The 14,096-nt window shown below is 49.9% G+C and overlaps 1 protein-coding gene across 1 annotated transcript in view; it reads right to left on the bottom strand.

Annotated features, from left to right (window-relative positions):
• Positions 1-14,096, bottom strand: part of TCEA3 (transcription elongation factor A3) — a 46,780-nt gene that overhangs the window by 31,091 nt on the left and 1,593 nt on the right. Inside the window, exons 2-5 of the mRNA XM_052635742.1 lie at positions 10,126-10,188; positions 9,276-9,381; positions 8,709-8,853; positions 442-504 (exon numbers count right to left, since the gene is read on the bottom strand). Of these exons, the coding sequence (XP_052491702.1) occupies positions 442-504; positions 8,709-8,853; positions 9,276-9,381; positions 10,126-10,188 (377 nt within the window). The remainder of the gene's footprint in view (positions 1-441; positions 505-8,708; positions 8,854-9,275; positions 9,382-10,125; positions 10,189-14,096) is intronic.

Here is a 14,096-nt window from a genome sequence, read left to right as displayed (position 1 = left end):
GAGGATTTTGTCTCTTTTGTTCCCTGCTATATCCTTGGCACTTAGAATACTTCTTGGCACACAGTAGGCCCTCAATAAATATTTGATGAATGAGTGACATGATAATTCAGGGTTGATACCAGTTCTGCCCCAAACCCAGAGATCCCAATCCAGGTACAGGCTCTCAAGACCTGTTTCACTGGGTTCAACTTGACTTTGAGAATATTCCCCAGACAGCAATGGGATAACAGCGATTGGTCAGGCACCCCAGTGAAGGAACCATACCTCGGATTCAGAGGCCTCCCCCGCCACCCTTACTGTGTGGGTCCTAGGAATTGGAGTCAATGCAACATAGGAAGCTTCCTCCTTTACCCTGCCTCGGGATTCCTCCAGTAAGACAGAGCGACACACACATATGGTGAACAGGACTTCTGGGGTGCAGAGGTCCACAGCTTCCTTTACCTTTCCATCGATGGTCTTTTTGGAGAGGAGGTGGCTGAAGACTTGGAGTCCACAGAGTCTCTCCTGAAAGGAAGAGGAAGTGGAGATGAGATGCTTTGGTCGATGAGCATCAGTGCTGGCCTAGAGAGATCAGAGTCCGGGGAGGAAGCATCCCGGAGCCAGGCCTGCTGGGTTGGGGATGATGAAGTCCACCTGGACCCTAGCTGCCTGGCATGGGGAGCCCCAGGAGGTGCTGGCTGGTCCTCTTCACTTGCCCACCATCAAATGAGGTAATAGGAGGGAAGGAGACCAAGATCTGCCAAGCACAAAACACGTGTCAGATGTGGTCCATGTATTACTAATTACTAATAACTAATTATCAGCAGGCCCTTCCTCCTTGCTGTCAGGCAGGCCTTGGCTAGCTGGAACCAATGGACTGAACTCCTCAGATGATCACTTCTCATGAGGAGTCGGAGTAAATCAGCCTCAGCCTCCCCTGTGGGCACCTTAAGAGGAGGGGAGGAGGAGGTGGGCCTCAGAGCTGCAAGAACAGGGTTTAAAATGGCAAGTGAGAAAGGAGGGTGCAAACTTAGATGCATACTGTGTCTGAGACCAGGCAAGAGGACTAATGCCTAGGAGAAGAAAAGATGAAAAGGAAATACATCCAAATGCTGAGTGACTGAAGTCGCTCGGTCGTATCCGACTCTTTGCAACCCCATGAACTGTAGCCTATCAGGCTGCTCTGTCCATGGGATTCTCCAGGCAAGAATACTGGAGTGGGTTGCCATTTCCTTCTCTATTTTTGAAAGTTGCTCAGTCATGTCCGACTCTTTGTGACCCCATGGACTATACAGTCCATGGAATTCTCCAGGCCCTAATACTGGAGTGGGTAGCCCTTCCCTTCTGCAGGGGATCTTCCCAACCCAGGGATCAAACCCTGGTCTCCCGCATTGCAGGCAGATTCTTTACCAACTGAGCTACGAAAGTGAGGTCGCTCAGTCGTGTCCGACTCTTTGCGACCCCATGGACTGTAGCCTATCAGGCTCCTCCATCCATGGGATTTTCCAGGCAAGAGTGCTGGAGTGGATTGCCATTTCCTTCTCCAGGGGATCTTCCTCACCCAGGAATCGAACTCAGGTCTCCTGCATTGCAGGCAGACGCTTTACTGTCTGAGCCACCAGGGAAGGAAGGCCATAACCAAATGCTGCTGCTGCTAAGTCGCTTCAGTTGTGTTCGACTATGTGCGACCCCATAGACGGCAGCCCACCAGGCTCCCCTGTCCCTGGGATTCTCCAGGCAAGAACACTGGAGTGGGCAACCAAGTGCTAGCCGTAGTTATATCAGGGTGATGGGATTAAAAGTGAAAAATCCACCACCCCCTGGCCCCCGCCGCCCCATTCTACGAAATACTTGTAGCTACAATCTTTTTAGGGCTTCCCATGGCGGCAGAGCGATAAAGAATCCACCTGCCAATGCAGGTGATGCAAGAGCCTCGGGTAAGAACCCTGGGTCGGGAAGACTCCCTGGAGTAGGACACAGCAACCCACTGCAGTATTCTTGCCTGGAAAATTCCACGGGCAGAGAAGCCTGGGTGGGCTACAGTCCATGGCCTCAAAAAGAGTCAGACACGACTGAGCACACCTACACACATCCTTTTTACTGTATAGGATGTATTTCCCCCTTTCATCGTTTTTGTCACATTAATCTGCTTGTAAATTGTAACTCCTATTCCCATGTCACTTACCCAGCTCTCTCTTTTTCCCCTTTAAGTCATTTATTTATTTATTTTCGGCTGCCCTGGGTCTTCGCTGCTGCACTCGGGCTTTCTCTAGATGCAGTGAGCAGGGGCTGCTCTGGAGTTGCGGTGCGCGGGCTTCTCCCGGCAGTGGCTTCTCTTATCAGCGAGCACAGGCTCCAGGGCCGTGGGCTCTGTAGTTGCGGCGCGTGGATGGGCATGTGGGATCTGCCTGGGCCAGGGATCACACCCATGCCCCCTGCACTGGCAGGCAGACTCTCAACCAGTGGGCCACCAGGGAAGCCCCCAGTTCTCCTTTTTAATTCCAGCGTAGGTGTCACCGTCTAACAGACCACATAATTTGCTTACTTATTTTATGCTTTGTCCAAGCAACCTACCGTGTAAATTTCACAAGAGCAGAATATGGTGGGCTTGGTTCCCTGTGGTGGACGCTGTCTATGCCGAGTCCCCATCATCCCTTAGGCACTCCTCCCAAATGCACTGGGACCCAAGGACTTCCTTCTCCAAGATCCCCTGGGGCTCTCCTTGTGCCAGCCAGCGCCAGCAGGCCGATGGGCAGAAATCACAGGGGAGTTAACAACGCCAGGAGCAGCCCTCAACCACACACGTGGGAATAGATGGGCAAGTACTCCAGCTTCCTCGGCCCTCTAGTGGATCAACTGAGGTGTGTCCTCCACCATCTCCAGCAGGATTTTAGCCCTGGCTTCCCCTGTAGCTCAGTTGGTAAAGAATCTGCCTACAATGCAGGAGACCTGGGTTCGATTCTTGGATTGGGGAGATCCCCTGGAGAAGGAAATGGCCACCCACTCCAGTATGCTTGCCTGGAGAATCCCATGGACAGAAGTACCTGGCAGACTACAGTCCATGGGGTCGCAAGAGTCACGACTTAGTGATTCAACCACCACCACTCAGGGCAGTAACCTGCTCAGGATCACACCCTGTGCCGGTTCCCCTCCCTTACCTGTCTCACTTCCTCTCTCCTCTGTCTGCATTTCCTGAAATCACTTCCCAAATAAACCTCCTGCACTTAAATCCATGTCTCAGGGTTTGCTTCTGGGAAGCCCAATCTAATATACTCAACTCAACTGACTTCGCCTAAGTGAACAGAACAGTGCCTGCCACAGAGTAGGTGCTCTATGAATATTTGTTGCTAAAGGCTGTGAAGTCAAACAGTAAAGAAATGATTTTTAGAAACTGTGGAAAAAGACACTTCCCCAGAGGTAAGATCGTTTACTTTTAAGATCCTTCCCTCGTCTTTTTCTCCATGCATGCAAACATACATGACATTTACCACTCTAAAAAGGGAGGCGGTGACATGCTTCCCAGGTGGCGTAGTGGTAAAGAATCCACTTGCCAATGCAGGAGACATGGTTTCGAGCCCTGGGTCAGGCAGATCCCCTGGAGAAGGAAATGACAACCCACTCTTGTATTCTTGCCTGGACAGAAGAGTCTGGCGGGCTACAGTCCAAGGGACCGCAAAGACTCGGACACGGCCGAGCGGTGGAGCAGTGCACAGAGCACAGGCCAGGGACATGAGCTGAAATCCCAGCCCTGCCCCTGGGCAGGCCATCTTCTTTGAGCATCAGCTCCTTCATCTGTCAAATGCTGGGAAAAGGACCTGTGTTTGTGGGCTGGCTAGAAGGAAGACCAGATCATTAACATCCCTACTGCAGTTCCCACCACGAAGAACTCCTCAGTGCTCCCTAATCCTAGGTAGCTGATTTCTTATTTTCCAGGTAATAATAAGGCTCCTGCATGGATTTCCAGCTCCCATCTCATCCTCCACGTGGCCTGGGGGACAGCAGGTGAGAAAGTTTCAGGTGCCAGCTCTTAACGATCCTGTGGACCTCTGCCCCAGCTTAAACACGGGGGGAGGCAGCAGAGAGGGAGAGGGGCAGAGACCTTCCTTTGCATGTCCCCTCCAGTCCCACACTGGGCCCTGGGAGCTCCTCTGTGGGGTACCCCCCTGACTGCCCCACGGGGATGGACAGGTGTAGGCAGAGCTGGGAGCAGAGATTCTTGCAGTGGGACAAAGGAGGGGAGACATGAGTCTCTCCGCTCCCTGGGACTCCCCATTTTCTGGCCTTTCCTCATTGCTTTTTAGAACAAACCAGAAAAATCCTGCCATTTTTGCATAGGATCATTATGAAAACTATTCAGGAACATGAAAAAAAATGCCTAAAATACATTAGAAAGATAAATAAACAGGGATGTAATTGTCCCTTGTGTCTACAGGAATGGTAAAATTATGTAAGTAGATCAGGACTAGAAGAAAATACAAGCTGTTTCTTTTTTCAGAAGCGGCACATTGTGGAGAAATATTTTTAATTCTTATTTTAAATTTTAGTAATGTGGTTACAGTGTTTATATAATAATGCGGTTATAGTATTTATATATGATAATAGTCAATTAAGAAAATTAAAAAGAAAGGAATTTCACCAATGGAACTGAAATAGGACCCCTGTCCACTGGATTCTCCCAGCAAGGTAGGGGGACAACCACCCCACTCTCTGCTCAGCCATGGAGACAACTTCATCTCATAGCTCCAGCTGTGAAAAGTGAGCTGGCATCAACAATTTAACACCCCAGGATGCTGTTAAATGTAAAATGCTGGTTATAAAACAGTATTATAGTGTGATTCTAATTTTCTAAGAAAATATAACTCTTTCTCTCTCTCTCTCTCTCTATATATATATATATACACACACACACATATATTCTTAAAAAGATGAGAAAGATATACATCAAGATGTTAACAGTGATCATTTCTGCTATTTCCTTCTTGTATTTGACTTTCTAAACTTTTTACTCTAAATGTGACTCACTGTTGGAATAAATATATGATGTGACAAGGCTACAAAATAGTATATGGAGTTTAATTCCATTTTATTAATACAATAAGTATTTCATGGGTAGGTGCACAGGAAAAATCCTAGAAGGCTATATACATATATACACATATAGGGAAAGGCAACCCACTCCAGTACTCTTGCCTGGAAAATCCCATGAACAGAGGAGCCTGGGAGGCTGCAGTCCATGGGGTCGCAAAGAGTCGGACACGACTGAGCGACTTCACTTATCACTTATTTATAGTTATATAAATTTTAGGGCTTCCCAGGTGGCTCAGTGATAAAGAATCTGCCTGCCAACGGGTTTGATCCCTGGGTTGGGAAGATCCCCTGAAGGAAGTGGCAACCCATCCAGTATTCCTGCCTGGAGAATTCCATGGACTGAGAAGACTGGTGGGCTACAGTCCATGGGGGTCATGAAGAGGGGACACGACTGAGGGACTGAGTTCTGCATATAAGCTTTATATATCATGAGATAATGACGTTCATTTTTCAGGTCACAACAGTGAGTCTCAGAGTCTAAGGATGTAAGTGATCAAGTTCACTAGAAATTTGCTCTCTGCTTTCCAACTGTCTCCTCGCCCACACCTGTCGTCTCGGTAGGCCTTTAAAGGAGATCCCTTTGCTGATCGTTCGGCGGGATCTGGGGACAGAACTAAAGGAAACATCTGTGCCCAAGCTGCCGTCTGTACCCAGCTGTCTATACTCCCTATTCCACAGACTAGCCCCATATCCCATTTGCTCTCCTCGCCCAACACTTCAGCCTCTAGTCTTTGAACTGTATGTCACAAGATCCTAGTCCTTCATTTATTTGCCAAGGTACTCAGCACCAAACTTCCCTGGTAGCTCAGATGGTGAAGAATCTGCCTGCAATGAAGGAGACCCAAATTCGATCCCTGGGTGGGGAAGATTCCCCTGGAGAAGGGAATGATGACCCATTCCAGTATTCTTACCTGGAGAATTCCATGGACAGAGGAGCCCGGTGGGCTACAGTCCATAGGGTCACAAAGAATTGGACACAACTGAGAAACTAACACTTTTACTTTCAGAACCAAACAGGTGCTCCAGACATGGCTAGACCAGCCAGAGCATGAATTTTCCACAGGGGATTGCACTGGTACAGCTGGGCCTGGCAATGCTCAGTAAATGCTCACTCCATGCTAGGCACGAGGGATCACAGGATCCCTGGAGCCAGCCTTTTAATCCCTTTGGGAAAACCAAACACACCATGTGAAACATTAAATGCCAATGACCATTTCTCCAATTGGGATATGATTGCAAAAGTGGCCGAATGAAAGGAATAGAACATTCAGAAGATTCCAAGCTGACAAGTACTGCATCTTAAAAAGCAGACTACAGAACTGATGGTAACTATAGAAAACAGAGAAAAACATATACCAAAATATTAGCAGTGATTATTTTGGGGTGGTGGGAATGTGATTTTTTCATACTTTTAAAATATCTTCCATTATTTCTACAACAGATTTGTTTATTTATTTTTGGCTACACGGGGTCTTTGCTGCTGGGTTCGGGCTTTCTCTAGGCGAGGTGGGCGGGGGCTCCTCTCCAGTCGCAGTGTGCAGGCTTCTCACTGTGGCGGCTTCTCTTGTTGCCGAGCATAAGCTCCACAGCACAGGGGCTTCAGTATTTGCAACACATGTGCTCAGCAGCTGCAGCACATGTGCTCAGTGGTTGCAGGTTGTGGGTTCTAGAGCTCAAACTCAGTACTTGTGGTGCACAGGCTTAGTTGCCCTGAGGCATGCGGAATCTTAGTACCCAGACCAGGGATCAAACTCAAGTCCTCTGCATTGCAAGGCAGATTCTCAACCCCTGGACCTCCAGGGAAGTCCCAGAATTACAGTACTTTCCAAAATTAATTAAGGGTGATAAAAATATGTTATAGGGCTTCCCTGGTAGTCCACTGGTTAAGACTCCACCTGCCGATGCGGGGGACGTGGGTTCGATCCCTGGCCACGGAAGATTGGGACCAGAACAACGAAGCCCATGTGCCACAGATACTGGGCCTGCGCCCTAGAGCCTGAGGGCTGCAGCTAGTGAAGCGCGGGTGCCGAGAGCCCGCACTCCACAAGAGAAGTCACCGCTGAGAGAAGCCCGTGCACCATAGCCGCAGGGTTGCCCCCACGTGCTGCAAGTAGAGAAAGCCCACGCACAGCAACAGACCCAGTGTAGCCAAAAATAAATTAATTAAATAAATACAGTTTTTAAAGGTTTAAAATGTTGGTATATCACAAGCCCTGTTGTCTGTAACGACCTAGTACCATCGGATACTATTCAGGGTCATCTAGTCTCATTCCCTTATCTATTAGATGACCTCCTCCCGAAGGATTAAGTGATCTGACTAGTCATGTAGGGAACAGGTAGGACCTACTAATGCATCCATGAAGTCTTTTATCTACCGTCATGGACAAGGCCGTTTGGGCCGATCAGCAAGTCATGCACTGGGACGTCTCTGGTGGTCCAGTGGCTAAGACTCCGTGCTCCCAATGCAGGGGCCTTGGGTTCAAATCCTGACCAGGGCACTAGATCCCATATGCTGCCATGAAGAACCAGCACAGCTAGATAAATAAATATTTTTTAAAAGTCATGCATTTTTGGAGACCCTGGTGGGGTGGGCAAGGGGGAACAGACAAAGAGCTGAGACCTCAGCAGAGCTGTGGGGGTCTGACAAAGATGGGGCTCCCACTCTGTTACATAATGGCTATGTGACCCTGGGAAAGGCCCTGCTCCCCAATCTTCAGCTTCCTTATCGCTGAAGGCCATTTTGACTAAAAAGCCAGCAAAATATGCCTTCTCTGTGCACAAGTAAGTTCCCAGCCCCATTCACCTGGAACCCTGACGAAGGTGGACCGTCAAGCTGTATTCCTAGGTGACATTGCGTCTAGAGCAAATGAGCCCTGACTGGTAAACTCTGTCTAGACAGGAATGGACTATGAAAGAACTATCAATGATTTATGGAAAAACCGCAGCTTGAGGCTACCCCGAGTGCTGTGACTCTTGTAACTGGTCATTGCCCTTGCTGGAATCCTGGAGACCGGGTTTATGGGACTTACAATTGGAGGATGTGATGTGAGTTCCCGCCCTCGGAGGTCTCATTCTTTGTACCTGGGAATGTCATCCGGGTGGGCAGGGGAATAGCTCTGGACACAGCCTGATCCCTATGACAAGGGTCCCCAACCTCCAGGATCTAAGGACTGCTGACCCGAGGTAGAGCTGATGTAACAATAATGGAAATTAAAGTGCACAGTAAATGTAATGTGCTTGCATCATCCGGAAACCATCCTCCTCGCCCCTCCTGCCACCCCACCACCCACGGAAAAATTGTCTTCCATGACACCGGCCCCTGGTGCCAACAAAGGTTGGGGACCACTGCCCTCTGAGAAGTCTTGGTGATGAGAAACACCTTGGTGATGAGAAGCTGCCCTGCTGGCACACTGCCTCTCCTGTCCCTGAATCCTTCGAGGTGAAGCCCCACCAGGGACGGCCTGTTTGAGTCTCGTGAGTCAGTCTGGCGGGGCCAAGAAGGCCCCCAGAGCGGGCACTGTAGAGGGAAATAACAATACCCACCTCCTGGTGTGTGAAGACAAAAAGATGGTCTATAAACAGAAGTGCTGTCAGAGGACATGTTGAGCGTCAGCCCCCTCTCGCCATCCCAGAACAAGTACCTGTCTTTGGGCTCTTCCACCCGTTTTTTCCTTGGTGGAGAAAGACTTGTCTCTGGCTTCCAATCCGAACAGTCAAGCCCTTTTTCCTTCTTCTTGGCTTTTACTCTTTCCTCTCTTTTTTCTCCTTTGGGGGTTGCTGGGGAGTCTAAAAACAGAATCATGACATTGTTCCTCAACTCACTCTGTCTCAGCCAAACCCTAGACTCTGGGGGAGAAAGGCAGCCTCACCCCACTCCCAACAAATGCACATTTACACACAAATGCACATACAATGTGCACATGTGGGTACAAGCTCAAGCTCACCAAGGGGACAGAAAGACATCTCTGCACACCAATGTGTACATACAGATGTGTACACACACATGAAGCACAGAGAAATACACACATAGGGACACAGACACGAAAGCTCGCCTGTCTACAAACCCCACATTTGTGGAGTAGACAAACCCTGGCACTGCCACTGGGGGTCGTAGCTGAGTCATCAACAGCCACACTCTGGGCACCTGCTATAAGCCAGCACCCAGGTGCGGGGAGAAACACTCGGCCCCGGGGACCCTGCCCCCTCACCCAGCAGCTGCTTCCAGTTCCTGATGAGGACTTTGGCCAAGGCCACCACCTCCTTGTTGGAGCAGTGCTTGCGGACCCCATTCACGGCGACTCCAATCCTGGTGGTCTGCAAAGGGAGAAGGTCAGGAGCCAGCCTGGGAAGGCAAGACCTGCTCCAGGGCACCCATCCCCTTGCCCTGGCCCAGGCTCCCCAGGGCTTCAGCCTGGAACTGTGGCTGAGGTTATCACCCTGACTTTATAACAGACCTGCTGCCCTGAGAGAGGTCAGTGCCCAAGGCCCGGCCCCCCACCTGCAGGGGTAACTGCAGCTTTGAAGTAAAGCTGGGGTGGCGGTGGTGGCGGCCACAGGCTTGGCTGGTGCCCAGGACTCCTCCCTGTTCTCTGTCCTCTGGTGTCCTGGAGTTCAAATTTCAGCCTAAGACACAACTCTGGCTACCTTACAGCTTGGGTATGTGCTAACTCTTCAGGGCCAAGAGCTTCTGGTAGAGTTTTGGAGGCCACATGGGTAACACATGGAAAATGCAAAAATGAGGGGGCTTTCACTTCTCCCTGAGACGCTGGCCTCCTGGATCCCAGAGACCTCAGGTCTTGGGAACTTAGGGATTCAAAGAAAGAGGGTCAGTCTTGTCCCCAGACCCAGAGGGCCCCAAGAGCTCAGAAAGCTTCCGTTGCCATCTGCAGGCTTTTGTTCCCACACCTGGAGTACCTCAAGATGCCCCCTGCTGCCTTCCCTTCAGAAATCCCTCCCAGACTCCCTTCTGGGAGGGTTCCCCATGAGGGTCTTTCCTTCCTGCACAAGGTCGCCCTCCTGCTGCCGGCACTGCCCCGGGGGCTGCCCATCACCACCCACCTGGAGCAGCTGGATGGACATCTGCCAGCTGTCGAGCTTCTTCAGGAGGTCCAGGGCCCCTTCCTGTGGGAGGCCACAAGGGGAGGGCTGAAGCCTGTGGGGTCTGCCGGGCCCCTCTCTGACCATCGCGCAGTCTTGGTGGGAGGGAGGGCAGCAACAGGTAAGGAAGGCGGCTATTCCAGTGACAGATCCAGGCAGACAAGCAGTCAAAGGAGAGGCGAGGAAGAGGACGATAGAAGTACCAGCTTCCACCCCAAACCAGCTCTCTGACTTCACCTGAGGGCACCCATTTGGGTTCCAGCCCGTCTGAGCAGGGTCCAGCCTTACCCACTCACCCTAACCCCCTGACCCTGGTGTCCTTCTACTAGGAATGCTCTCTCCTTCCTCATCTCTTCCTCTAAAGTTAATTACCTCATGGTTTACCTTCACTTCCCAACCGTGACCTTCTGTAGGTTGAGGACTGCAGCTTTTATTTTTTTAAAAACAGCTTTATTGGGGTATAACTGACATACAATAAACCACACATATTATAAGCTACAATTTGGCGGGTTTTGACATAATATGTACATCCATGAAGCTATTGCCACAATCAAGATAAGAACATAGTCAGGGAGTTCCCTGGTGGTCCAGGGGTTAGGACTCTGCCTCTACTGCAGGGGACATAGGTTCAACTCCTGCTTGGGGAAATAAGATTCTGCAAGCTGAACAGCACAGCCCAAAACAAACATAGCATCCCCGACATTTTCCTTGCACCCCTTGGTAATCTACCCCTCTCTGCACCCCCAACCCCAGGCACCACTATTCTACTTTCTTGCATTTTTAAGGACCTCACAGAATGTGACTGTAATGGACCTTTTTGGCTGGCTTCTTCGCTCGGTGTTGCCATGCTGAGGTTCCGTGCCCACGGCTGCGCAGAGCCACAGCTCCTTTCTGTTACTGGGTTGTTTGCCGCTGTGGGCAGAGGCCACAGTTTGTTGGTCCATTCACCTGTGAATGGCACTGTGTGGCAGTTTCCGATTTGGGGCTGCTGCAAATGAAGCGGCTGGGAACATTGAAGTTTTTGTGAAGATATGTACTTTTCTTTTCTCTTGGGTAGAGAGGACTGTGTAATCTCTGAGACCTCTGGGTTCAGCACACAGCCCAGTGCTCCCTGAGTGAATGAATAAAGCGGAAAGCAGAAGCGGGAAGGGGAAGAGGGAGGAGAAGACAAGAGATGCAGGTGTGGAACCTGCTGGTTGCCAGGCCCTGAACCACCCCATCCTCTTTTGGTCTTCTCTGTCTTCCCACCCACTTCCTAGAAGCCAGCCCCAGCCTCCTGTCCTGAGGTCAGGTCCCTGGGAAGCATCAGCTGACCGTGTCCTGCATGCCTTGTGCCCTGGCCCCACTGTGCAGTACCAGCTGCCAACCCCTACCCTACCAGGCTCCCTGGGTCACATCCCCCAACTGCCCTCTGTCAGTCCTCAGCCTCCCTTAGAACTTGGGTTCATAGTATGTTTCAGAGGAATGACTTGCAGATGTGTGTGCATGGGAACTTGTGGGCATATAACTCTGCATGTACTACCAATTAAAGGCTTATTATCTGCTGGTTCTAAATCTTTTACATGCATGATCGCCTCTGACTCTCGAAATGAGTCTATGAGATAGGTCCTATTACTATTCTCATTTTAAAAGAATCAAGATCCCATTTCTACAGAAGAGAAATCCAAGAAACAGAAGTGAATTTTTGCTCAGTGTTATAAGGAACTGAGCTATGATTCAAACCTTTTGGGTTTGACCCACTATACAACCGTGCAAGTAGGTACGGACATGGGTCTGGCGAGATGTCTGCAGTCATGAAATATCAACATGGGTAAGTGCAGTGGTATGTTGGTAAATGTTTAACAGCAGGTTCTCAAAGGAAAAAATTGATTTGTAGCGTTTGTCAGTTTCCGTGGCGTCCATATTCTCCCTATAGCAATGTCAAGCTAGAGTAAGCTGTCACTGAATGAAGGAGACATTGGGAAGAAATGAGTGATACAGACCATATTGATATGCTGTGCTGTACTTGGTCTCTCAGTCGTATCTGACTCTTTGTGACCCCATGGACCGTAGCCCACCAGCCTCCTCTGTCCATGGGGATTCTCTGGGCAAGAACACTGGAGTGGAGTGCCATGCCCTCCTTTAAGGGATCTTCCCAACCCAGGGATCAAACCCAGGTCTTCTGCACTGCAAGTGGATTCTTTACCATCTGAGCAACCAGGGAAGCCCACAAATACTAGAGTGGGTACCCTATACCTTCTCCAGGGGATCTTCCCGACCCAGGAATTGAACTGGGGTCTCCTGCAATTGCAGGTGGATTCTTTACTAGCTGAGCTACCAGGGAAGCCCCATATTGATACAATACAGTATAATAAATAGCCTCCAGACCATAGATGACAGAAAAAAGTAATAAAATAATAAGGAAGTGATGACTCTGGAGTACTTATGACATTTGTTTTTAACATAATTGTAAGGATATAGTTTAATGTTAAAAACAATTGCTGTACTTAACAACTGGCTTGCAAAATCCCTGAAAGTTCAACAATCAACATTAAGCCAGTTCTAGCTCACCACTGGGTGTGTGCCTGTGTATGTCACACTGTATATATAACTGGGTTATGTTGGAGAACAGCCGTGTGTGCCAGTTGTAGCTGAACTCACAACACCATGGGCAAATGTTGCCAGGCACGTCTTCTGGCATGCACGTATGGGACATGCAGCCAGCAGTATCTCCAGTTCAGGTGGGGAGCTGCTGTGTGTATGCAGCTCAGAGGACTGGGCTGATGGAAAAGTCCGTTCAGGTTTTTCCAAAAAAGCTGGCATGGAAGCCCGAACGAACTTTTTGGCCAACCCAATATAATGTGTCTATTTGTCTTTGTGGGATGACGTCTGTGTCACAACCCGCCTGGACACGTAAGTGCAGCTGTTTGCTACATTTATAGCTTTGCACGTCAGGGCACAGCTTATGGTGCACACGCACACGTTTACACATGTATACAGTTGTCTTTGTGTCTTTTTCTGAAAATATAATGGTCAGTGTGTCAGTCATGTCAGGGTCAGTAACCACATCTGTCATGCGTTATTTATGTTCACAGTTGCTCGTTTAAACACACGGTGTGTGGCTGCATGTAGCTATGTCTATGTGTGTGATTGTGTGGCATTTTGCTGTATGATTGAGGCTGCTACAGATGCTTACAGCATCTGACAAAAGCCCTAAGTTGCTGGGACTTCAGTAATTGGCAGTAAGTCCCCGGTCTGAGCTGCAACGTGGAAGATCCGTCTTCTTACAGGAAGTGTGTCCTCCCCCTAACCACCACTGGGCGGGCCCACTTTGGCTCCCAGAGCAGGCCCCACCTTTCTAGGTTACATGCCCAGAGCTCTGTGCCCACCCAGATGCTGCCAAGAACCTAGGCGCAGACGTGGCTGCAGACTGGCTCTGTGCTCCAGGGACCCTGTGGCCAGACTTGCATCTTTCCTGGAGAGAGCTCTGAGTACTTCCACAGGATTCCTTGCCAAAGGACACTACTTCTTCCCATTTCACAGAAGAAGAAATCCAGGGCTAGAGAGAGAAAGCAGAGTGGTGGGTCTAGAGCCATAAAAGGAGTGAGGGGAGGCCAGGGTAGGTCCCTTCCTCCTCAGCCACTCTGCCTTGTCTCAGGTCTCCTAAGCTTCCCACTCTTGCCCTCTCACCAAGAGGCCTAGAATCTCCTGGCCCAAGTTGGGGGTCAGCAACCGGCAGGGCAGGGACAACTTGTCTGATTGAGGTGGAATCTGGTTCAGTAGACCCAGTCTGGGGTTTGCCATGCCCAGCTGAGTCTGATGACTTGAGGCTCAGTTTCACTGACTTTGGAGCATCCTGGGATGGAGACTCCTTAAAACCTGCAGGTTTCTGCATTTCTTCTGGCTGAGCAAAAGCACGTGTCACTCTCTGAGCCTTCCCAAGCGCCAGCCCA

This window comes from Budorcas taxicolor, chromosome 2 (assembly GCF_023091745.1).
Source record: "Budorcas taxicolor isolate Tak-1 chromosome 2, Takin1.1, whole genome shotgun sequence".
NCBI classification, from domain to species: domain Eukaryota; kingdom Metazoa; phylum Chordata; class Mammalia; order Artiodactyla; family Bovidae; genus Budorcas; species Budorcas taxicolor.
Note: the sequence above shows the minus strand (reverse complement) of the source record. Positions and strands in the feature narration are given on the sequence as shown.